Source organism: Nothoprocta perdicaria, unplaced genomic scaffold (assembly GCF_003342845.1).
Source record: "Nothoprocta perdicaria isolate Ctin4 unplaced genomic scaffold, notPer1 scaffold_192, whole genome shotgun sequence".
NCBI classification, from domain to species: domain Eukaryota; kingdom Metazoa; phylum Chordata; class Aves; order Tinamiformes; family Tinamidae; genus Nothoprocta; species Nothoprocta perdicaria.
In genome coordinates, this window is record NW_020455116.1 from 20,548 (window position 1) to 44,306 (window position 23,759).

Sequence of the window (23,759 nt, forward strand, 5' to 3'; positions counted from 1 at the left end):
AAAAAAAAAAAAAATCACTATTACTACAATATTAGCTCCTTCTCTACCTCAGAGCTTAACTTAGTCATATGCTCAGCACTTACACTTGTTAACTACATTTCTGTTTTCTTCCACTTCTGTGCATCAATTTCTGTTTTCTTCCACTTCTGTGCATCACTCGCCAGTATTAAACCTCCACCTGCCATTATTTAGCTTTATTTATTTTCTCTCCACAAGCATTATGAAAAATTATTAGAAATACAGTTTGACAATATGGCTTTCAATATTTTGCTGCAGAAGATGAAATACCATTTGAAAACAAGTGATCAACATTGCTGCAATAGCTACACCAKGCAAACATCAGCTGCAAACCACATCTGGATCAATTTAAAAGCAACAATTCTCATTCTTCGTTATGGGTCCCCAGAGCATATACGGGCCCACAAGTTCCTATTACATTTCTCTGCTTGGAAGCAAACCTCTGCTTATTTTAAATGCTGTGCTACAGGTACAAGATTCATGCAAAGCCGCGAACTGAGAGGACTCTCCCCCCTTTTCCCTTGTCCTGCTCACTAGAGGGGGCTCCAGCTCTACCTGACACACAAATGCGTTCCCAAAACCAGGAGGAGAAAGGCTGGTATCATTCCCCATTTCCCCCTGCTCCATCCTTTTTACCTTTTTATTGTGGRGTGGATTTCTTCCTTTGGTTGCAGGTGTGTGTGTGAGAATGGCCAAAGGAAAAAGCCAAAAAAAAAGTCACCCACACAGACAGCGCCGTACGCACTGTTACTGAGAAATGACAGAGCATTTTGGGGCCCCTCACAAGTACACTTCTTACAACTAAGGTTTAATCCTCAATGTAATCTTCTCTTGTATGTGAGCACAGAATATGTTTATGACGTGTTTCTAAAGTATAATTAATTCTTGCAACATCCCCATCTTATTGCAGCCTTTATTATTATTGCCAGCCTGGGAACTGTTACAGAAATTAAAAAAAAAATGCCCAAGGCTACTGAGGGAAAGCACCATCATCACTTAAAAGTTCTGAGCTTCTCACAGATCCAGTAAGCCCTACTAATTTCTTTAATAAACAAGGGGGGAAAAGAAAAAAGAGGTCTCATMCAGCAAGAAAGTGTTTACCACCATTTGTCACCCTGGTTGAGCTTGCTTGCAGTCTAGAAACAGCCTCTTGGACCTCCTAAGTTCTGTTTCAAAATAAATAAATAGATAGCTAGCTAGCTAGATAGATAACACAGCACCTTCCCACAAAATGGGAAGATGGATCAAACCACGTACCAGTGGTTATACCCGGAGGCCAGGCTGCCCATGGAAACTCCCTTTTTTTCCAGGCAGGTTGCCCGGAACTGGAGATGCTAAAATGCAGACCACTGCAAATGCACTTCCACTCATGGCTACAGTGCGCACCTCCTGCAAAGAATCTCCAGCCAGGATGCCACCTCTTGCCATAATTTCAGTTATGTACTCGAGTCTCTGCCTCCTTTGGCTTTCAGATGGGGTTGGTGTCTTTTCTCTAGCTCTGTAAGGCAGAGCTGCAGTTCTAGATCTCCCTGTCCTATACTTCTTGCTAAGGCTCATTCTTAAATGTTAGCTGGGAAACTGCAAGAATGCAAGGACTGTGAAAATATTCAAGCTTTTCTAGTAATGGCAATCGAGAACTGCACTTCGACGTATGCAGTGAGGAAAACTCACTGCATGGACTGATCCATCTAAGCCAAGGTGGCTGAAGGTGCTCACTAGYGTGACTGCTGTCACCTCCACGGAAGCAGGGAATCCCTACGAACAAGGCTATGACTTCACAGGCTCTCATGGGCGAGAAACTCAATGCCAAGAGGAACTGCAAACACTGCATAGAGCCACAAAAGATTATCAAAATGTAGCAAAMGAGAGAGAGGCTGACAGGGGTGCTGAAAGCCGCAAGCACTACATGGTGCCACTGCTCTCATGCCAGCAGGGACTGGCTGCACAGGTAGCACCAAGTCACATGCTCCCCGCAGCACTCCTAAGTGCTGGTTATGTTCTACACGTGTACGGATGGGTACCAACACCCTCTTGGTGCCTTGGGTGAGAAAAGCAGCAAGGTTTTTAAAGCTCTGCTGACTAACGGGGCCAAGGTAGGAGTGGAGATGAGTGCAGCAGTTGTACTCATGGCCAGTGCTCATCCAAAGGTGCCTCGAATTCACTCGAATTCACTACGGTGTTTTTAAACAGCCCTCAGCTAATTACCTAATATAGGTATACGATACGAAACAGCTAAATACTGCAATCCGTTTGCAATATGAAATCTAGTTATCAGTACAGCAAGTTGAAGAAAATTCCCRAGAGATCTGGAACAAAGGCAGAGAAAACCTCCTCCATTGTTGGGGACTGTTTGCTCCCCGCCAGCCAGAGCTGAGCAGCAGAACCTGAAGTTTCTGCTGGTAGAATTCACAGTGTCTCTCTGCAATTTGTATTAATGGGGAAAAAAAAAAAAAACACCTAAGTGAGCAATCTAATAACTGCAATTCAGAGCTCTGCAAGCCAAATCAGCCAGTAGTCTGCAAACAAATAATTACAAAAGACTACAATAGTATTGCTTGAGGAGCTGAGGGCAGGAGCACATCTCTCAATGGAATAATTAGGGCCACATGAATTCATCTGCTCTTGTTCAAGTAGACTATTTTTCAAGCTCTACTTTATTCTTCTGAATATGTGCTCAAGGTCCTCCTCGCTTTAACGCTGCAAGCCACGTTTTTCCCCCAAATATTCTACAAACTAAAACTCATGGCTGCCCATGTACCCAATGTAAGTACAGCAGTCCTGGTGTGTGTTAAGGGCACACAACGGCATGCACCACTTCCAGAACTAGCATGCAGCATCTACTTGGATCACAGTTTATTCTGTCTACACAAGCACCAGGGTGTGAAAGGAAGCGATGACTTGGTTGGGGTGCAGACCAGCTCACCTTGCAAGCTCGGTAGAGGTACTTTTTGTCCTGAGTTAGGTTGTAGAGAGATAAGAAGGAATAGCCATTGCCAGCAGTACCGTGGCAGATCCCATATCCTTTTCTCAGTAAGCCCCTCTGCCAGATGACGTCGCTACACTCCATAGCATCTTTCAAGTATTTTTCTTCCTTGAAGGTCTGAGGAATACAAATCAAMAAACAGAAGAGTGCATATAAGTTAAGGACTAAAGAAAAGGAAAGGAAGGTAGACCTAGGTGATGTTTTGCGGTTTGTCATGGGCTTTATCATATAGGTGGATGGGGGTTTTTTGAGTTTTTATAATCCATCCCTTACAGAAATGCCTTTCTTCTCCTGCAGTTKTTTCTTTGTTTTTCTTTTCTTTTCAGAGAAAGGGGAGGGGAAAATGAACTTCCTGATTTTTTTGCTTCTGAAATCAGGGCCCAAAAGAAAAAGTCTCAACTTCAGGACCTTAAGTTACATACCCTACAATCTATTTGAAGGGTGCATGCCCCTCCTCTTTTTTTAATTATTTTTTTTTCCATCTCCATTCCCAAACCATGCTATCATTTGATTTAAGCTATAGAAATCTAATTCTTGTCTCCAAGAAAATGTAATACAGAAGAGCAGCCACCAAATCTGATCCAGAAGGGCTTTGCTCCTGATGTTTCTGGCCAGCGCTAGCAAGTTGCTCACTGCAGCCTTCAATTCCRTGCTGGCAATGCCTCTCTGCATAGCACAGCGCCCTTTCCTCTGCCCAAAGGACACTCTATTACTTGGTTAGTATTTCTACTGCAGATACTTAGAGGTACTAGTCAGTTTGCGCTAAGACCCAACCTTGTAAAATGTACTGCAACTGAAATACATCCTAAAAGCATGAAGAGCCCATCAAGAGAGTAAAATAAAAACAGCAGTTAGCTGAACAGCACCAAACACTTCCACCTTTATAAAACTACTCTCTGATCTCCTTTGCCTGAGTCACTCTACAGACCAATAAGACAAAAAAAGAACAGCAACTGATGCACTGCTGCAGACGTAGCCCTTCAAAGCATCCTCTGCAGTGATGCTCTTCAATGAAATAATACAAGCAACTAACATGCATGATCTTAAATCTACCAGTCTTTTGTAAAGAAAGTCCCTCTCTGAATAGGGCTTGCCTTTTAATTCCAGCTCCTCAGACATATCACTTGGTGTGAAAGGTCCAGCAACTACGTTTGATTTCCAGGACAAACATTGTTTTCTGCTGTCCCAAGTCTCTCTACTGGGAATACACCCAGCAAAACACATTCCAKTTTTTTTTTCCTATCACTTCTTCACAAAGCAGATTCAAGAGAATAATAAAAGCAGCACATGCCTCATCATCTTAAATACAGAAAGAGGACAGAATGGAGACTGCCAGACAGAACTTGGTCCTTTCCCTCTTATCTCCTGCAAAGCATTTTGTGCTGGAGAGAGCATCACACTGGCAAGCAAGATCAAACAAAAGTCTGCAGTGTTAAGCCACCTTCCAAAGAGAAGGCAACTGTTACTGCTGCTGCATTCAGCAGCACTGTAGGATGTTTACAGCTCATATTTCAGGTAGCAGCAAGAATAATTATTTCACAATCCAAATCTGCTTTTCATCAGCCCACCCAGAGGCTGACCAGGAAATCTGCCAAGGAGGGCTTGGCAAAAAGCAGGAATCAATTTACATAAAGGTAATTAAATGGCATATTTTCAAATGTCATGCAAATCAGAAATGCACAACATGAGAGGGAGCACGTCTAGTTCAGGATATAAAGGAGCAAAAAGAAGGCTAGTGCTACCTCAGGGGTTATATTTATTCTCCAGCCATGGCCTGGGATCTTTGTTCTGACATTGGTATTAAATTCTCAAGTACTGGATCTTAATAATGGAGTAATTTATGGACGAGATTATTTAGCAAGAATCTCCAGGATTCTGGTGTCAGGGCATTTAAATACATACTCCTTTTCCGAGAAAACGTGAAGTCTAGCAACTGCTAACACAGTGAGAAATAGTTTTACCCACCGATTTACAAACATATCTATACAAGCATTTTGAGATTTCTAGATGGCTTCCCTAAAGTTCTGGTTTGAAGATTTAGTCTGAGACAAAATGTAAAATGCAGGCTCGCAAATCTAACAGGCCTCTCCATAGGTCTCTGCATAAGAATAGAGGTCTACATATACAGAACCATTCACCTTATAAGCTTGCATGAGCATGTGGATGACTCCAGGGGCACCGTGGCACCAGTGAACCAGTCTGTCCGTTTCATTGCTCAGCGATGACGGGTAGTTCCCTGACCGGAACTTTTTATGTCGCACGTAGTCAATGCTCGGCTTCACCAGCTCCGTCAGGGTCTCCTGATCCACATTTGCAATTGGCTAAAGATAACATTAAAAAAAAAAAAAAAATAGAAGCACATCATCCACCCATTGTGATCTACTTTAAAGTACCCTACATACATGCCCCTGACCCAAAAATCTTTGAATAACTTTACACAAGATGAGATTACCGTCTGTTCACAATACCCATGTGAAAATGTTGTTACAGCTCCTGGAGAAATAAAGAAATTGGGGTCATAAGTTGTTAGTTGGTTTYCTTTATGTGACACAGAAAGACTGTGGAAGAACCGAGAAGAGAACACAGCTTCCAAGACTCCCAGGCCTCTATTTACACCTTAAAATAGAGAGAGCACTTAGAGGAGGAAGGTGGTTTTATAGCTTAGTTGGTTATACTAGATACTTAAAAGACATTGGGTTACACATTTTGTTTTAAAAATAACTAGCACAGACAAACCTGTCATATTTCCCAATAAATGCGGGAGAGTATAGAGCCATATCTGGTAAAAGGCTTACACAGGATAAAGTTTTCCATCATAAACAAAACTCCCTGAAGCTATGGACTGTAAAACAGTAATTTCAATAAATGAATATAAATGTTCAACTGTGAATAGAGCAGACAGATCGTAGACAATCACAACTCGATTTTGTAAAAACATTTATGTTCTGAAATTGCCATTTCATATTTTCAGAAGCAACAGCTACCTCTTAAGGTACTAATAACTTTTGTGAATCTCTCCGTTAGAGTGCTCTTCTGAATTTTCTTCATTACTTTTGTCTACTTAACATTCTTGTCAAAAAACACATCCACTGACCTGCAAACTCCTGTAGCTAAAAGTTTCAAGTTGACTATTTACTGGGATCCTCTACTGGTCTATTGGGGCCATCTTCTGAAGTTGTTCTTAATTGGTACTCATTCCTCTATCAACCCATTTCACGGTATTTTCATAATAGAATTATTTATTTTTATCCCAGCTGACATGATTTTTGAAATTCCTGCAAGCTGTGGGAACAACTGCAGAAACTGGAGCCTAGAGTAACTGACAACAGTGTTTAGCTTCTTAATGAGTTCTCTCTGTGGTAGACTCAGCTTCACAGAATCTTACTCTTTTCCACCAACTGCAGKATATTTGCATTCAATAGGTGAGCACTCTGCTACAGTTCACACTCCTACAGCCAAATAAAGAACAACTTTAAATAGCTGCGTTTTTAGTAACTCAAAATAACCATAAGCCTTTTCCTCACCTCRGCCAAGGGAGCTTTTCTGACCTCCYACTTTCCAGTATCCTGGTACTGGTAAGCACAAAGCCCACCTATATACTTCCATGAGTGGAACAGGAACCTTCATTCCTCAGAAAACAGATKACTTTTTCATGAGAAACATCCCAGAGCTGATCACTTCTCTCAAATACCAGCCTGTGAGACACAGCAGCCTCTCAGACGAATCCCTGCTTGGGGGGTTTTGATGCTACACTGGACCCTCCGGCAGAACGCAAGGCAGACAGGCAGCAGCAACAAATGCCACTCAGCCTTGAGTTGTACCAGGCAAGCACAGCTTAGCAGACAGATRAACTGGTGCCTATCCTTTTGAGGTAGACACAAGGCAGTATGTGTATCCTCACTAAAGTGCTATACAGCAACAGCGGTCAGTGAGCGGCATTCACATCCCCAGTGCTATGTGGGATGCCCATTTTTATTTATCACAAAAAAAGTCCCAACCAATCCATCTCCTGACATTTTTGCTGAAAAAYAGAAAATTCTCATACAGGGAAGGAGGGATGGGAAAAAGGATGGACTCTTACATGCCACTTTCCTCTGCAGTAGATGACTCAACTCAGCATGACTCACAGTATTTAATGTACGGTGAAAAGACAGTAATCTAATGCTGCATAAACAATGACTGTGGTAATTCTTAAAAGCTGCACTTATTTTTAAAGAAAAAGATTGTTTTCATTTTAATGTATATAGACAGAGTAGCTTCCGCTTAAAGCAAAAGCACTGCATAATTATTTCYGTTATCAATCTTGAAGAGAAAATAAAGGATGGCGCCTTTAATGGGGCTTCTTTGGAGGGCCAGCTATTTCTTAGAAACTCAAGGAAAGCCAGTGAATGGAAAATGGAGCAGGAAAGCTGAAGTAGCTGGAAGGGARGAGACCACTTAGCTGAGGAAAGTGGGAACTAAAGATAAGAACACATAAATCAGAACAGTCACAGACCTAGATTCACAGACCTAGATCCCAGGGAGCTGAGCAGGAGCCCAGGGAGCCCGAGCTACTGCTGGAAGCGCTTTGAGCTAAGCTGAAGCGGATGGGGAGCAAACACAGTGTCTTTTACAAGCGAGGAATGGCTGAGCAGTGGCAACACCTAATATCACCTCAGTCACCTCTGTAGTGAGTACTTGTACATAGCTTTAGGCTGTGAAGATATACATTCCTTCCATCTGCCTGAATAAAAGTCATTCTGCGTTAGCTTGTATGAAAATTAACATTCACAGAGATGCACCAACTGTCAGCACATTTCAAGATCAGAGGAAGGTACAATACAAACTTTGGAACTCTTTTGGCTATCATTTTTAATGAATCTCAAGACTCTATTTCCAGGAGAAAAAAAAAATAAACAGGTCTATTGGTGTACAGAAGAAAAATCTCATTTAAGACAAAAGAAAGAGCAGAGCAGGAGTCATACTCCATATGTRCTCTAATCATGTAAACAGAAAGCCCTGTTAAAATACCTGAATAATCTGCAGAGAATCATGTCCCTTAGCTGAAAGACAGCTGTATGAGCCTTGCTGCTTAGCTGGGAGGCCTCATTCACCCTTGGGCCGTGCAACATGAGTCACAGCTTTACTCTGCTACTAGAGCTAGTGCAGTTCTGTGTCCAACTCCAAACTGTGGGAGCCTCAGCTAGCACACCATTACACTGCACACGTCCAAAAGCTGAAGAGATGTGACAGTGATGCTTCACCCCAGCCCACAGAGGTGTCTTACCTGCATGAGCATGTAGTAGATGCCAGCCACGCCGTGGGCCGCCCCAACGTATTGCTTCCTGTGCCACTGGTACAACAGAGGGCAGCGGTCTGTTTTACGCTCCTCTTTGGAAAAGTTCTTCCCTGACTCAATGATGGAGTCTATTACCTAAGAGAAAGATCACACTCCTTCTTTCTATCTCACTTACTTTTGTTTGGGGGATTTTGAGTTATCGTGACCAAAACTACACTAAAAAGTAAGCCACAATAAACCACGACAACAATAGGATATCCAAGTCATTCGAACATCATTTGACACAAACGAAGTCACTTGAGACTTCAGTGTTGAGACAGAAATGGACTTTTCCTAAAAACTTAAAAAAATCACTTAGATTTGCAAGAATAGATGTTGAATTGTAAATATTTCCAACCACTTTTTTTCCAGACCTGCCCCCTCTAGTTTTAGTACCTATCTTCCCCACAATGTATTCCCTTTCCTTCCATTTGAACACTTTTGCAATTCTTCCATAGCATTTGACATAACAATTCCACATCTCTCTCTTCTCTGGGCTTCCTCCCCTAATCCCTTATTTCATGAGAAGGAACGATTCCAGGTCAGTCTCACTAATGCTATGGTACGAGAGAGATAAAAGCATCCTTACCTCGTTGATAGCAGATTGAGGGACAGTGTCAGGACCAATTTCTGTATTCAGATAGAGCAAGGCATAGAGGTAACCCGCTCTGCCATAAAGCAGCTCATCTGGCAGTTCAGCATCAGTGCTTATCACTGTCCTCTGGAGCTGCAACAGCCTGTATGAGACAAGGGAGGTAGACAGAAAGAGCAAAGAGGACTTTCCTTTGCGGTCAGATTGGACTGTGTATTGCACGTGTCACCAATCTCACCATAAATAGAAATCGTTCTGAATTAAAAGCAAACCTTTGTACGATTCTTGCCTCAGCAAGCTTCTGTTGGAATARATTTTCTAATTTCTAACTTATACCCAAGACACCAATCGCTGAGTACATCAAACTCCGTTTCGTGTTTCCCAGAAATTCCCAGCACCTCAACAAAGACAGATCAGCACAGCAATTCCCACACCCATCCCTAAAGCCCTGCAATCAGCCTCAGCCCAGCTGGCCTGCCCAGGCACACGCAGCAGCTCTCAGGCAACCCAGACAGAGGCAGTTCTGACCTASAGCTAACACTGCACCATGGGCACAGGCAGAGAATTTTCCTGCAATCCTCTCCTTGTCTCTTCCCATCTTTTCAGARGCAATATCCAATTAGATGAAACCATGGAGATGATCATGGTTTAAATTGGGGGGAGGAGGAAGATGATCTGGATTAAGACCAAATTCAATTTCCAAATCTCCCCAAACAACCATTACTTGGCAGAAATGCTACCATTAACCAGTGCTGGAACAAACACGCTGACTCAGATGGCTCATTTGCCCAGTCACTGCTTAGTATCAGAGAACAGTTACTCACAAAAGAGCAAGCTGTGTGTTATTAATCCTTCCTTGGAATTAGTCTGTGGACTTGGAATTATTTTATTTTAAAAAAGCTATAATTAACTTCTAATACTCAGATTTTTAATTCAGATCACACAAAACTGGACAAGGCACAAAGCTAAAAGTGTCATTACAGACTGCATTTTGACATCTGCAATATCCCACACAGTTGGTATCATGAACAGGTTTGTAAACAGAAACAGAACARCAGCAGCAGCAGCAGCAACAACAAAAAAACATAATTTACAGTCCTCTTCCTAGAAATGACTTTCTAGGAGGCTAGGAAGCAGAGGTTAGACTGTAAGATTTATTGCTCCTAATCTGATTTTGCTACACTTCTGATTCATGCCTTCAAGCAACACTGCCTTCCCAACTGCATTCAAAATGACACACTCAAAAAACCCAACATACCATACCACCCTTTTCAAAATGGAAATATTCAGAGATGGCAATAGAGATTGATCTCAGTAGGATTCTGGATTAGAAAGAGACTGATTACATTGCCAAATATAAACCAGAACGGAGATGCTGATATGAGGCTAACGTGCAAATTCCAGCAATGCAAGGTATGTTGCTGGACTGCTCAAAGTGGGTTACTGGTGCTGTATTCAAACTGCACAGGGCTCCCACGTGCATCCAGCCTCGACTGGACAGCAGACAGCTCCGTATCTGCAAAAGGACAGTCACTTCTCCAAGGAGGCTCAAAATCTAAATTGAATTATTTTTAAGATGACTCTTACATGTAGAATACTTAGGAGTAAGATCTTTTTCAGGTTAGCCTTCACATTCTGTAATCTAATTAGAGCCCTCACCTTTGACAGCCAGCAAGTATCTCCTGTTTTACTAAAGTTTTGTCAAAATGAAACACTGTGGCACACTGGAGTGTTTCAAGATCCCTGCCACACACGTTACTCACTATAGTGCACCCCATAACTGAGACCCAGCCTTCCCAGTCAGCATCACACACGCACGTTACACGCTGCTGATGACAAGCATGCTGCTTTACAAGAACGGCACGGTTTCCCTTCCACTCTGTGAGCCACTTACTTGGCGATACATTCTTTAGATTCATTGTCAATTTTCAGCTTGTGATAAACCACTGCACCCACTGCCAAGGGACCGGCATCGCCACAGAGAAAAGTGACTCTTCTGCCATTCAGATTGCGAAGGATTCTCTTTACATAATCAAGAGCTCGCTGCAAGTGGCTCTGGTTTTTCGTGACACGGTACAGCTGCAGATATAAAAGGGCAATGCCTGGAACAATCATATAAAAAGAGAAAGATTCATTTACTTTTCTCTCCGAATACATCATGTTTTCATCTTTATAGCCTGTGAAGCAGCAACTCAAATGCGAGCAAGTATTTGGCAAATTTAAAGACACTAATTAAAGGCCCCAATTGCACATTTATGCAATATGACAGCACCAGGTCTTCTATCTTGATCTCATTTAAATTCGCATTATGACAAAAATCTGACATTATCAGACAAACCCAGTTTAGACTCACAACATGCAGAGAATGAGGAAAACTCATGACACAGGCACTGAAGTCCAATGCAGAAATCACTGAAGACTCAAAAACTTAAGACTGTTTATGGCCATGTACATCCAAAACCATCCTGTTTATGGCCATGTACAACAACTATACAGTATTCATTCATTACATTACGTTTTTCTTCTTCTCTGCTTAAATTTTAAGACTCTCTTTTGATGAGTTTTTGGATTCAGCTTGCCAAATTCTTTTTAATCCTAAAATGGATTTCTTAAGAAGATTATGAATTTCTGCACGTTAAGCTAGTTTGTAAAAGCCAGAAAGCAAGCAAGARCTCTTGGAGAATGCCAGAAGGTTAAATCAAGCTTCATTCCATTAAATTCATTACATAGCTTTCACTCAAAACAAGAAACAAAATCTAGGAAYTGCAGTAACATAGATTTCCAACGTTTGTTTCCAAACAAACCCTGGTGCTGACATATCATGTTTTCGGCACCAGCCATTAACAGGCTTTTCCGAATGGTGCCAAAAGGAGAGTTGCAGAGCTCGCTTGGGTCAGTTCAATAGCACAGGAACTTGTGAGCTACTGCCCTGGTCCACAGGCCCTCAAAGCAACGACACGAAAACAAGCCTGGCTGGGATTTCCAAACTCTTTTGTAAATTCCAATAAAGTTGTAAATATTCAGGTTTGATCAAGGGGTGGCTGGAAAGCAGCCGTGACACCCCGTTTTCCCTGCATGTCCTTCTGCAACACTTTTCAGGTGGCTCCTCCAAGGCATCTGGCATGTCTAAATATGTATAAGCAGGATAGAATGTAAAAAGAGTTTTGTCTTTGTTACACACCAAGTCCATGCTGCAAATTTTTAAAAAGGTTCCACAGAGTACGGGTCAATGGTCATGCCTGCTCACTGCTGATAAAATTTGTCTAAGACTTGCTACATGAAAAGTGGGACAGCCATTTTCATCCCTGTTTCTACCTTCTGATTTGCATATTCTAGCAAACGTTGCAATGAATGAGKTTGGAGAAAATATTTCCCCCACATATTTAAAAAGCCATGTTTTTATTTATTTTATTAAAAAGCCATGTATTTCCATTCAGAGACAATTCCACAGAACCTTAAGAAGAAAGGATAAGATGTGAAACAGATGGAGCTGACAATCCTTCTATAGGATGGAAAAACCCTGTTCTCATTAGACAATGGTACTTGCTCATCTGTCTTCTTGCTCCAGCTAGCAAGGGTTGTGTTACTTTTAGCATATGACTCATTTTTAGCATGCTCCGATTTATCAGCCATAACTTCAGTTGTCAGTCACCAAGAAAACTGTTCACAGGGAGCTGTTCTATAACGTCAGTGTGAAAATGCCCATTGCTTGAGATCCTCCGCATCCACTTAGCAACCACTCATTTTCAGACCTCAAAATGCATCTATCATTTAAATCTGAGTTGTGTAAAACTTTCCTACCCATCCACCCACAGCACCATCTGTATCAAAATATCAAGAAAGGAAAGAAATTTTACATTTCCATAGCCAGAGTTATGCCCAAGCATGGGCAAGGCCTGGAGATTTTTTCCTAGCTGCTCCCCAACACAACACAAAGGTGTTCCAAACACAGAAACCATTTATCTCCCTATAACTAAATCCTGTATCTACTGAAGTCAATGAAAATCATTACAGACACTAGKGATCAAGCATTCGGAGTGAAAAGAAACCAACTCCTACAAATGACTATGTTATCAGAGTACTTATGCAAATCCTGGGAGAATATTAGAAGCTCCTCCTGTGAACCAACCCCAATGGTCACCAAAACACCATTTAGCAAACACACATAGTGCAAATTTCAGCTTTCTCACCAGTCCAGCCAGTATAGGCGGAGCAGTCATGTGGATCTGCTGTCTTTAGTCCCTCCTCCATTTGCTGCAAAAGGTCCTTGATTTTTGTCTGGATCCGTTTTGTGAACTGAGAGCTGACCTGAAAACACAACAGAGGACAGAATCAGAGAATGGATAAATTCGAGAATGCAAGCCAACTGTTCCACTGTTTTGTTTGAAAACAAACAAACAAAATCCAAAACACATGAGGGAATGGATACTATATCCAGCAAACTGGCAATGCCTAGGTGGCACATCACAAGTATGCCTGGTTTAATACAATCTGGTTCCATACTGGACTAAGTTATTAATATATACATGGCCTKAAGTCATATGAAGTCCAGACACAGAGACAGTATGCAGTTGTTATGTACTGGTTTGCACATTTCAGGCTTTTAATGTAGTAAGCCAATAAAAGGAAAAAGCCTGATGTGCTCCTGCTGCCCCTCCATGGGCCAATACCCTGTTCAGGGCCTCGCACCAGCATCGTGCTTTGTGCGAGCGCAGCTCACTGAACCTACAAACCCTGTGTAATGCTGCCTGCTCTCAAGTCTCTAAACACCTGCAAAACATCTTTCACTCCCTGCTCCTTCCTCTGCCCCAAATCCTATCAGTACAATCATGCCTGAGAGAGGAGGTTGTGAAATGCAGTATCAGCGAACGGCTGTGTGCCAACCAGCCAAACCAATGAGCTACATGCAAAGATGGCGAATAATGGGAGTTTGGCAGTTTCCACTAATGCATTTGCCCTTCAGCACCAAGTTGAACAAATCTTCGATGATATTCATTTCTTGTTTCTATTTTTGACCAAAAAGTTTACAAAGATGAAGTAGACAAATACAATTCAGGATTTTTTTTTGACCAACATTTCTCTCTCATTAGGAGTAGTATTTACCAAAACACCTTACTGATTATTCCCGCAAGACTGTGAAAATAGTCAATTAACTAAAATTTATTGTCTTAGTAACTTCCATAGCAAAGGTCATGTATGAAGCCATTCACAGAACCAGTTTTACATTTTCAATGGGAACTTCAGATACAACATTCAAAAATGCTCTCTGAAGAGTACCAATTACTAATCAGCCTTGCTCATAAACATGCATRTGTATCAGTTTCTAATAGGTAAGTAAAGCCTGAGGTTAGCTTGTATASTAAGGTACTCACAATGGAGCTAGAGAAGAACAATTTCTCCTTTCCCTTCATAGGCTATTGAAAAAGCTTTATCATTACCAGATAACTGCATCACTATAACAAGAGACGTACTCAAACTTTATGCCACCCAAGTATTTCCTGGATGTGCTTTTTCCATCGTTACAGAAATCCCCAAGTATACGGCATTTGTCATCCATGTCTTAGTTATCTAAGAAGAGTTAAAAGAGAAATGTTGCAGGAACTTGACACCCAGCAGAGTTTTCTCACTTTCCAAAGGCAAGGGTCACAATGTGATGGCCACCATCCAGAAAACTGGCACTATGCAATCTGGCTGCTTGTCAGCTTACACTCAGAAAAAGCTATACATTTTTGAACAGTGCTTCATCTCTTTATTCTACTATTTGCTTCCCCGATCTGCTCTCAAATGACTGCTGGAACAAAGCGGACTGGTGAAAGCATAGTTTGATATTAAAAACACCTATATTTATGGTTCTCTACCAGGAAAGGAGAAATTAACTGATCAGAAAGGCAAGTTCCTGCTTGATTAAAACATATACCAAAAAGGAGAGGGTTTCAGCTAAAAGACAAGTCCTGAATGCCACTGTACAACTGATGTTCAAAATACATCACATTTTGTACTCCTCTTCAGAGTGTCATTTCAATAATAATTGGTGAATTCAAACGTCCACTCTAGAGGTCTCAGAAAGGTAACAAGAATTATACAAGTCCTCCGAGACACTCAGAGGATTCCAGGGTCAAAAGCTTAAATCCATTTTATAACTCAGGAGGAGAGAGAAGTCCTATCATTATTTCATGTCACACACCTACCACTAATCTCTCCTAGGAATGTGCTGTAACACCAGCTCACCTTGGCCTTCAACAGCTAGAAGTAGCAAGCAAACACCGCAAGYATCTCACATCTACTCTTTGATCTTAGCATAGTATCATTTAAACACAAAACCATCATGCATATTGGTCTTTTTAAAAAGTTTAATCGAGTCTTAACACAAAGGTAAACCTCTCCTGAGGGCAGGGCTCCCCTCCTCCAAATGCCAGTTAAGCCAAAGTCGAGGCATACGGCAATACAGCAGGAGGAAATCAGCCCTGCTGCACTTGGGCTCCATTGCCAGACCAAAGGAGCAAGCAAAGGCTTTACACTAGCAGACTATTTGCTTATTGCACATGGCAAGCCCACCAGTTAGCTTCTTGTTCTGACAACACACCTGCTGTTACCAAATCAGGATACCTTTTAGCAAATACAGATCAAGTTATTTAGAGGATGGAGAGAAGAACTAGGACATCCAGACACCCGGGTTCTGCCTTGGAACCTCAGTCCCTTAGAAACAGAGGCAAAGTTCCTCCCAAATACCTACTTCTCCTTCACTGCTTCCTTTCTTTGGGTTGTTCTGAAGYGTTAACGACACAGTGGTGTCACAGTTATTTTGGCAAGATTCCGCTATAAGCTTATAACAAATATTTACATGCACCAGGAATTAATTAAATGAAGAAATGAATGTTGAAAGGTGGGTTTATAAAATGCATAAGCCTCCTTCAAGAAATCTTACAGTACCATTACAGCTGAGCATAAAGCACCCTAATTTGTGTCAAGTGCAGATTGATTTTCATGAGAAGCATATTCATTTCATGACGATGATTCCAGCTGGCATCCAGCCTTCTATGCAGGTGATTCTTATTATTGCCAGTCCTGTCAGGAAACAGCAAAAGCCAAGAGGCCTGAATCTCTGTTCTCTGGTAACACATTTACTCCTGGTTCACAACAAACTGGGTCATAAAAGTGGATGGAGAATATCTTTTCAGAAGCAGGAATGGCTCTCTCATACAATCAAATGCTGCCTTACTCCTGTGCTGCTGGGGAAAAAAAACCAACAAACTCTGCCATCACAATCACCACTCAGTTTTAGGTCAGCAAAGCACAAAACCGGAAACTAATCCCAGAGACAGCCAATGCTTCAAGAAAGCCCAGCCAGCAAAACCTCCTGTCATGTCACTGATCACTGTAAGAAAGGCTCATTATCAGCATAAAACAGAAGCAGTGCAGAAAAATATGACTGTGTTGTGTTTGCAAATTACATGTTTTGTGACTTATTCAAATTGCAACATTTTTATTTTTTCAACTGCAGTGAGCTAGCATGCGCACTGGACAAACCTCTGTCACCCTCCAAGGTCTTTTAAAGGCAATGAAATTATAAGCAATGACATTATAAAGAATATGAGCGTATATCATACCATTTATCTTCGGCACCAATGACAAGATGTCCAGATTAGGTATTGCTAACAAGGACAACATTTTCCCTATCTGCTTTCTCTCATTTGCAGACCTCCTAGAAGGACAATTTTTTTTAAAGAAAAAAAAAATCAGCACTAAACCAATCTCCTGAAAGAAATGCATATTTCACTTTCAGTTGATGTTACTATAAACTATCAGTATTAACTGAACTGCTTCTCCTACCCAGCTTTAAAGTTCTGATTTTACAACAAACCAGCACCAGCAGCAAGGTAGGCCACAAGCAGCTATATATATATATCACGATTTTAGGCAAAAATTTGAGAAAAGTCTTTACTTGAAAACTCAGAGATGCACATTGAGTCCARATATCACACCAGTTACCTAAGTCTAAAAAAGCAACTGAAACACTTCATGGCATTTCTGTTTCTGTTGTGCTTGGAAGTAATCACTTGTTTGACACACAAATAATAAGCTATTTCCTTTGTTTATTCCAGACATACTTATAAAACAATATGTTTTTCAAAAATACTCGTGATTTATTTGCATCCAAACACTTCTCTGGTAAGTAGCTTGCACAGACTCATGGCAAGAGAATGGACACCTTCATTCAAATTCTTTAACAGCTGCCAAATTATCAGTCCTTTTTATTATCAGCTCCAAAAGCAACAGCAGTTTTTCAATTAATACTATTTTACCATTATGCTTTTCTATTTTATCTCCTTAGCTGTTCTAGGAGTGATGCTATGTGCAAAGCTAAACTGAATGAGGAAGTAATTGATTATACAGAAGCAGCAAGCAGATGATCTACATAACACTACCTATAAAACAAGGAAAATAGATTTTTATTTTATCTTAGCTCCAATCAGGTTAAGAAGAGAGATTTTCAGAGAGAAGTGACTTTAATGTTGGTGACGTGCAGAATATGTAAGAGGCTTGCTTTCTGTTTTCCTGATGGTTTTCTTCCATGGTTTTGTGACATGTTCTCTGTATTTCAGAAAGAAGAAAATAAAGCTACAGTTAGCACTTTACTAAGGAAAAAAAAATCCAATTTAAATAGAAGATTAGGAAAGGAAAACAACAGATATTGGTAAGGGAAAACAGAGAGGAAAAAAAACCCATAGCTCTACTGAAACATGAAATCCCATCCTTGCTGAAATCAATGGGAAGTTTGCCACTGACTCTAGGGGAGCCAAGGTTTCACACACTAGGCTCTGGAGCATAGATTTATTGAAGTAGGACGAAATTCCTCTCCACACAGCAAGAGCAGATGGGAAGGAACAACAACAGGATTCCAAATGTAGAATCCAACAAGAAGAGTGAATAAGTGATCCACCTTTTTATACAGCAAAACAAGCAATACTTTGTTCCTTCCCAAATCAAAAGACTGTTACAGCCCTGAAAGCAGTTTTTGCCTTTTTTTTTTTTTTTTTTAAGAATACCAGATAATAAGAATTATCATCACTAAGCCACTTAACCAGCTGATGACAGGCATCTGCTTCTACTTGATCAGCCCCTTCCAGAAATCAATGCCAGTTCAGTAAGATCACATACTTTATAAACAACTTGAAATCATGAGGAAAAGGCTTTAAGCGCCATATTACCCTATCTTCGATGAGAAGAGAGTGTGCAAAAATATAGCTAGAAAAAATAGCTAAGAAAGGACAGATGTAAGTACCTGAACTTGTTGCAGAAAGAAGTGTTTAAGGCATGCTGGCAATAGGACTTGGCTTCTAATACCTCGAGCTTTACAAGAAGCTATTTGTCTCATTGATAACGTTGCAAAAGAAAGCCAAAGATTTAGACCATCATAAACAGTCACCAGAAAGCTTCAGCTTATGGATAAAGAAAAAGAAAGAAAAAAGAAACATAATTTACAGGTGCAACAGAACATTATCCCGTGTTTTTTAAAACAGAGACTGACAAAGCAAGAGGGCATCAGAAAACACACTCATCCTCCAGGAAGCCTAACACTTAAGTGCTATTTCTTGGAATGTAAGAAAAAAATCAAAGTCTGGTGTTACTAAGATTCAAATTTATTCACTACATAAAGGCATCCACCTTAGTGGGGACATTTTAAAGAGTCTTTAAATTTTAAAGAGGAAAAAAAAAAAAAAAAACTCTTCCCAAAAAAGTGGGAATATCCAGAAATGCCACTACCCTATCCTACAACACCATCAGCATGCAAAGCAGGAAAAAAACATTTACTGGCCTGGCAGCCTTTGGTGCAATGGGTGATACGATGTCTATTAACATTGGTGGTTGTAGAATCAGCCCCAGAAGAGAGAGAGAGAGAGATCTTGGTGCTCTCAGTGAGACTCCTCAAACGTCCAGCTACTCAACCCATTAAATACAGAAAATATTCTTCATTGTCCTGAAGTCTACAAGGCAATGGGAAAGAACTTAAGACTCATGTTTTGGGTTTTTTTTGCATATTTTATAAGGAAAAGAAGACTAAAAAGCCACTCAAAGGAATGATCCACATTAACAAGATCAAGAGAACCTTAACATTATCAAGAGAACTCCAAGAAACCGAGCACCATTAAACCACCCCAAAGCTATTCTAATTAAGTATGCCTTATCCCAATAAAGCAGTGGCCTTTGTCCTTTAAGCATTAAGAGCGTTCAAACAGGTTCCCTCCAAGGACTTGTCTGCAAAACCTAATGAAGTACACTATGTACATTTGTAAAAACACACAGACTTTTACTAATACCCTTAAACATTAAGTCAGAAAGGACAAGTCTTTCTTAATAAGCTTTATAAGAAATCACYAATTGGGCTTGCTGATGATTATCATAAAGTCTGAATCCAGCCTAGTACTGTCAAAGAGCACTGTGATTTCACAAATAATCCAAGCAATCTTAAATTGAGGATTCAGATATGCGCTGCCATGAGGTCTGGGCAGCCATGCAGTTCTTGCATGGAAACACCATCCATGCAGGCATGGATCATCAGGTAAGACTGCTTCTCTGTGGTTCGCAAGTCGCATCRGGGCTGAGAGCTTGAATGCGGCTTTCAAATCACGCCTGGCTATTTGACACGTTCAATCACACAGCTACAGGGAGTCGGAGGATGTAGAGTAATCCAAGACYGACACTAACAGGCCACAAACCCATCTCCTCTCCCTGGAGAGCCTTCCCCATCCTTTCCATTCCCAAGGAATTGCCTGTTGTGTAGCTTTGTGCCATGCTAAGGTTTCAATAAATGGCTTCTGAATCGGGAAAACTGGCTATCTCTGCTTTTAAGTGAGAGCAAAACACAACACTGCTCAGAAGAATGACTCTAAGTTCCCAACCTGCACTGGGCAATGCCCTAAAAATGCCATGCTTAAGAAGAGGTGAGTTTATAACTATAGTCTCCTATAATGCTAGGGAAAACATATAAAGAACATTTGCTTTGAAATATTATTACTCTCCCCAATAAACACCTTAAAAAAAAAAAACACTTTATTTCATTTTTTTCATTAACTGGGGAATATGCTTTTTTTTCTCCTGAATTTATAGCCATCTATTCATTCTTCTGAACCCTCAACATTTTTAAAAGCACTCCAAGATAACATGTGTAGGTTCTTCTTAAAACTAAGGACCACAACAAAAGGAAAAGGGCTGCRGAGTATATACTTATTTAACTGAAAGATTCAATCATGTTTAAAAAAAGATATATTTTAAGTCATACTTATGCTTCTTATTTACCTACCATTTTTACTAATTGATGAATTATTATCTTCAGCTTTCTCAAACACGATATAGAAGAGATTCAAGTCCGCAATATTTTTCAAGCAAAGAAATCCAAGAAAGGAAAAGTCTATTTCAGTTAAATGATCACARCTCACCTGGAGAACTGCAGCATTTACTGCACCTGGTTATACAAAGGCAAATTRGCAGGACAAGATCTTGATTGTTTTTCTCCTGTTCCCATACATTATTGTTTCCTGTGTTCTATCTTATGCATACAAACACCCACTTGTATATGCAGTGCTTTGCCCCAATTGTCTCACATTTCAGACAGTAACTTGAATTTTAGATGGCAATTGTGGCAGCTTATGAAATCAAATGGAGGAATTAATAATGCATTGCTTTCCATGACAACAGCAGACCCCTTTACAGTTTTAGCTGTCATTGCGTGAGTCACACAGTTCTCACCATTCCACATAGCAGCAGATGGGAAGAAAAAAAAATGGAATGTAGTGAGGGCTCCCGAAATCTGTCTTCATTTTTTAGATTTAAGTTACTGTATAGAGTACTTAACAGAACCAACAGACTCCCAAACCTGTGTAATGTCCTTTTATCTTCAGTAGGGTTTCAGCCAGGCAAGAATTTGTTTGATAGAACAGGAGCCTCTCAAGTGCAAAAATGAAAGAAATGAGGGTAATATTAGGCCTGACAACATGTACATGATGCCAGCAACACAAATATGCACAGATATACTTCTCTTCACATTCTAGCCCAGAACTATGTAGGATAATAGTTGAGTTTCCACCGATGGAGACACAAAAGAAAACCTAAGTTCAGATCTTTCTTCAATGACATGCAGAGTTGGAAAAATTCAGAGAAAGCCTATTGAAAGTTGCTGTGGTTATACTGCTTTTACTGAGTACACAATAAGGCTTGTTTTTCGAGAAGAGCTTCACTTCATATTTTGGAATTCAACAAAGCCCAGAAACCACCTCTTATCAAATACACAGATAAAGAGGTGCGCAGATATGTATTTTTTTTTAATATAAAGCTGCTCATCTAGTTGCCAACGGCCACATAATAGTAAGAAATGACAGACACTGATGATTCAGAAAAAAATAGCATACACTATAAAATAGCATACACCTCTAACATCAGAGGAGAACACACCTTTCTAACACAAATCTAGGCCTAGAAATTAATTGATCTAAGCTCTAGCACTCATTTCAGTTCTATGACTGGCAAATGTCATTTAGTTCTGAATTTGGATTCCTTTAAGAACTAGATCTGACATGTCAGACAAACTATGCTGCAGTACAGTGGGTAGTCTCCAAAATTTTTTGTACAAAGAGGTTCAGCTTTTCCTGAGACTTGCTCTCACTCTTCTCAAAGGCCTATAGATCTTGTCAAGCTAAATCAGCAATAAGTGAAGGCATATTTAAAAAACAAAGTACGTAAGCTATGGTTATAAAAACTATGTATTCCAGGTATATGGTAAGACACATTTGCCTACATAAAGCTTTAGAAGGCGGCATCTTGGTTATGTTTATCCTAATTTAACAACATATAGCTGAAGCTAGTCTGTCATGTCCCCTCTGCCTCATCATACTCACTATCCTTCTATATACTACACCAGATAAAAATGAAAAAAAGAAACTACAATTCCCTTTCACAACAATTTATATTTATGAAGACAGACTAAACTACTAAGGATATTCATAAAAAAAAAAAAAGTCAGATTTTACTTCCAAATCTGCCCTATTTTTTCACCCTTTTCAAGTGTCAGATTCATCTTTTCACAGCATCAATTTGCCATAATAGTAAAATATCCATCCCACAAAKATTTTTTTTCAGATTCTGCCTAGCACCCAGCTTTATAAACTTCAGTCTCAACTGAAGTTTATACTCTCATCTGCCTCACCGTAAATGTCAATTAATATTGTTTTACATATTTCAGGATGAAGAATTTATGCTGTTAGATGAATGTTGCTCTTGCAGTTGGGCACTTCTATCACTGTTCCACGTTTTAAGAAAGATAATAACTTATAATAACAGGCAGGAAAACACAGAGTTGAAATTACAGCTTTCCTTTATTCACCTAACGACACAAGCAAGTTGGAAAAGTTTGTTCTGCATCTAGTGCATTTGTGCTTCTTGCAATGTCACCATGCAGTATTTTTCATCTAAAAGACAGTGATGCAGCACAGAGCAGTCCACCAGTACTGAAAGACCATCCAAGGGCTGAAAGCAGGACTGAAAACACAAAAGATCCACAATTAAAATCAACCTGTGTGATAACAGAACACAACAGGTTCTGCGTTTAAACTGTAAGACACATTTTGAGGAGCATAACAGCTCTCCAAAACTACGAGGTGACAAAAGCATAAGGAGAACAGGCAATCGCGAGCAGTCACTTCTTGTGATTAGAGCCACTGGACAGATCTGCTAGTCCAAACCTTCTGCTAAGTATGCCCCTCAACTCAAATAACACACATGGACTCTACAAAGCTTTCCAAAAGCAATTCTTGTATTTGGTATGACACCCTAATGTCACTACTGAACAAGACGGTCTAGCATCACATAAAGCGTGGCTGCTGCTGCCACCCTTTCAAGGTGGCATCTTCTCTAAAAACACCATCTTYTCTAATAGCAGCACTAGCTGAAGCACTGCAGGGAAGGTGGCTGGGAGGGAATGAGGAGTGCATCTCTGCACGCTTTCACTGGTAAGACTCAGACAAGTTGCAAGTGGTGCTACAGAAACACGGCAATAATTTCCAAGGCAGCTGTGCTACCTTTCTGGCCTTGCATCCACTTACACTCCTTAAAGAAAAAAAAAACACTAATRCAGTTTTTCATCAGATTCAAAGTCGTAGTTTTTCAAACACAAGCTCCTCCCTGCACATACCCTCACCCAGCCTTTCCCCTGGGGAGCACTCAAGTGCCCTCTCCCTGTCTTACCGTGACCATTTCGGCCGCGAGGCCACCGCCGGGACAGTGGACACGGCTCCCGGGGGCAGCCCAGACGGAGCGAGCACCACCGAGCGAGGCCGAGGGGCAACCTGCGGCTGCCGGGCCCGGGGCGGGAGCCCGAGGCAGCGCCCCGGCCTGCGGCCTTCCCGCCTCCCGGCCGAGCCCGCGCGGGCCCAGCCGCGGCCGCCCGGCACTCACCTTCCCGTCGGCGCCGAAAGGGAAGGGCTCCTCCTGCGGGGCGAGGGACGCCCTGTCCCGCGGCGCCTCCGCGCCGCTGGCGGCGCCGGCGCCGTGCGCCGGGTAGTCCGGGAAGGGGTTGGCGAAGGCACGCTCCTCCATCTCCGCCTCAGCGCCCAGCTGCAGCCTCAGCCTCTTGGACATGCTCTCTCCCATGGCAGCCGCCCCCCGGCCCGCCTCCGCGCACGGCGAGCCGCTGGGGACACACTCCACCCCGCGGCGCCGCCAATTACGGCAACGCGAGCGCCGCCGCCGCCAGCTGCCCGCTGGCCAGGGCCGCCGAGCGGCACATGGGGGCGGCCGGCGCCCTGCTTGCGGAGGCCCGGCTGGCTGGCACCGTGCGAGCCGCCGGCCTCCTCCTC

General features: G+C 41.4%; 1 protein-coding gene across 1 annotated transcript in view; it reads right to left on the reverse strand.

The window, feature by feature from the left end:
* Positions 1 to 23,553, reverse strand: part of LANCL2 (LanC like 2) — a 27,749-nt gene extending 4,196 nt beyond the window's left edge. Inside the window, exons 1-7 of the mRNA XM_026037198.1 lie at positions 23,359 to 23,553; positions 13,101 to 13,218; positions 10,805 to 11,012; positions 8,908 to 9,055; positions 8,268 to 8,414; positions 5,140 to 5,322; positions 2,942 to 3,118 (exon numbers count right to left, since the gene is read on the reverse strand). Of these exons, the coding sequence (XP_025892983.1) occupies positions 2,942 to 3,118; positions 5,140 to 5,322; positions 8,268 to 8,414; positions 8,908 to 9,055; positions 10,805 to 11,012; positions 13,101 to 13,218; positions 23,359 to 23,553 (1,176 nt within the window). The remainder of the gene's footprint in view (positions 1 to 2,941; positions 3,119 to 5,139; positions 5,323 to 8,267; positions 8,415 to 8,907; positions 9,056 to 10,804; positions 11,013 to 13,100; positions 13,219 to 23,358) is intronic.
* Between the last annotated feature and the right edge of the window lie 206 nt (positions 23,554 to 23,759).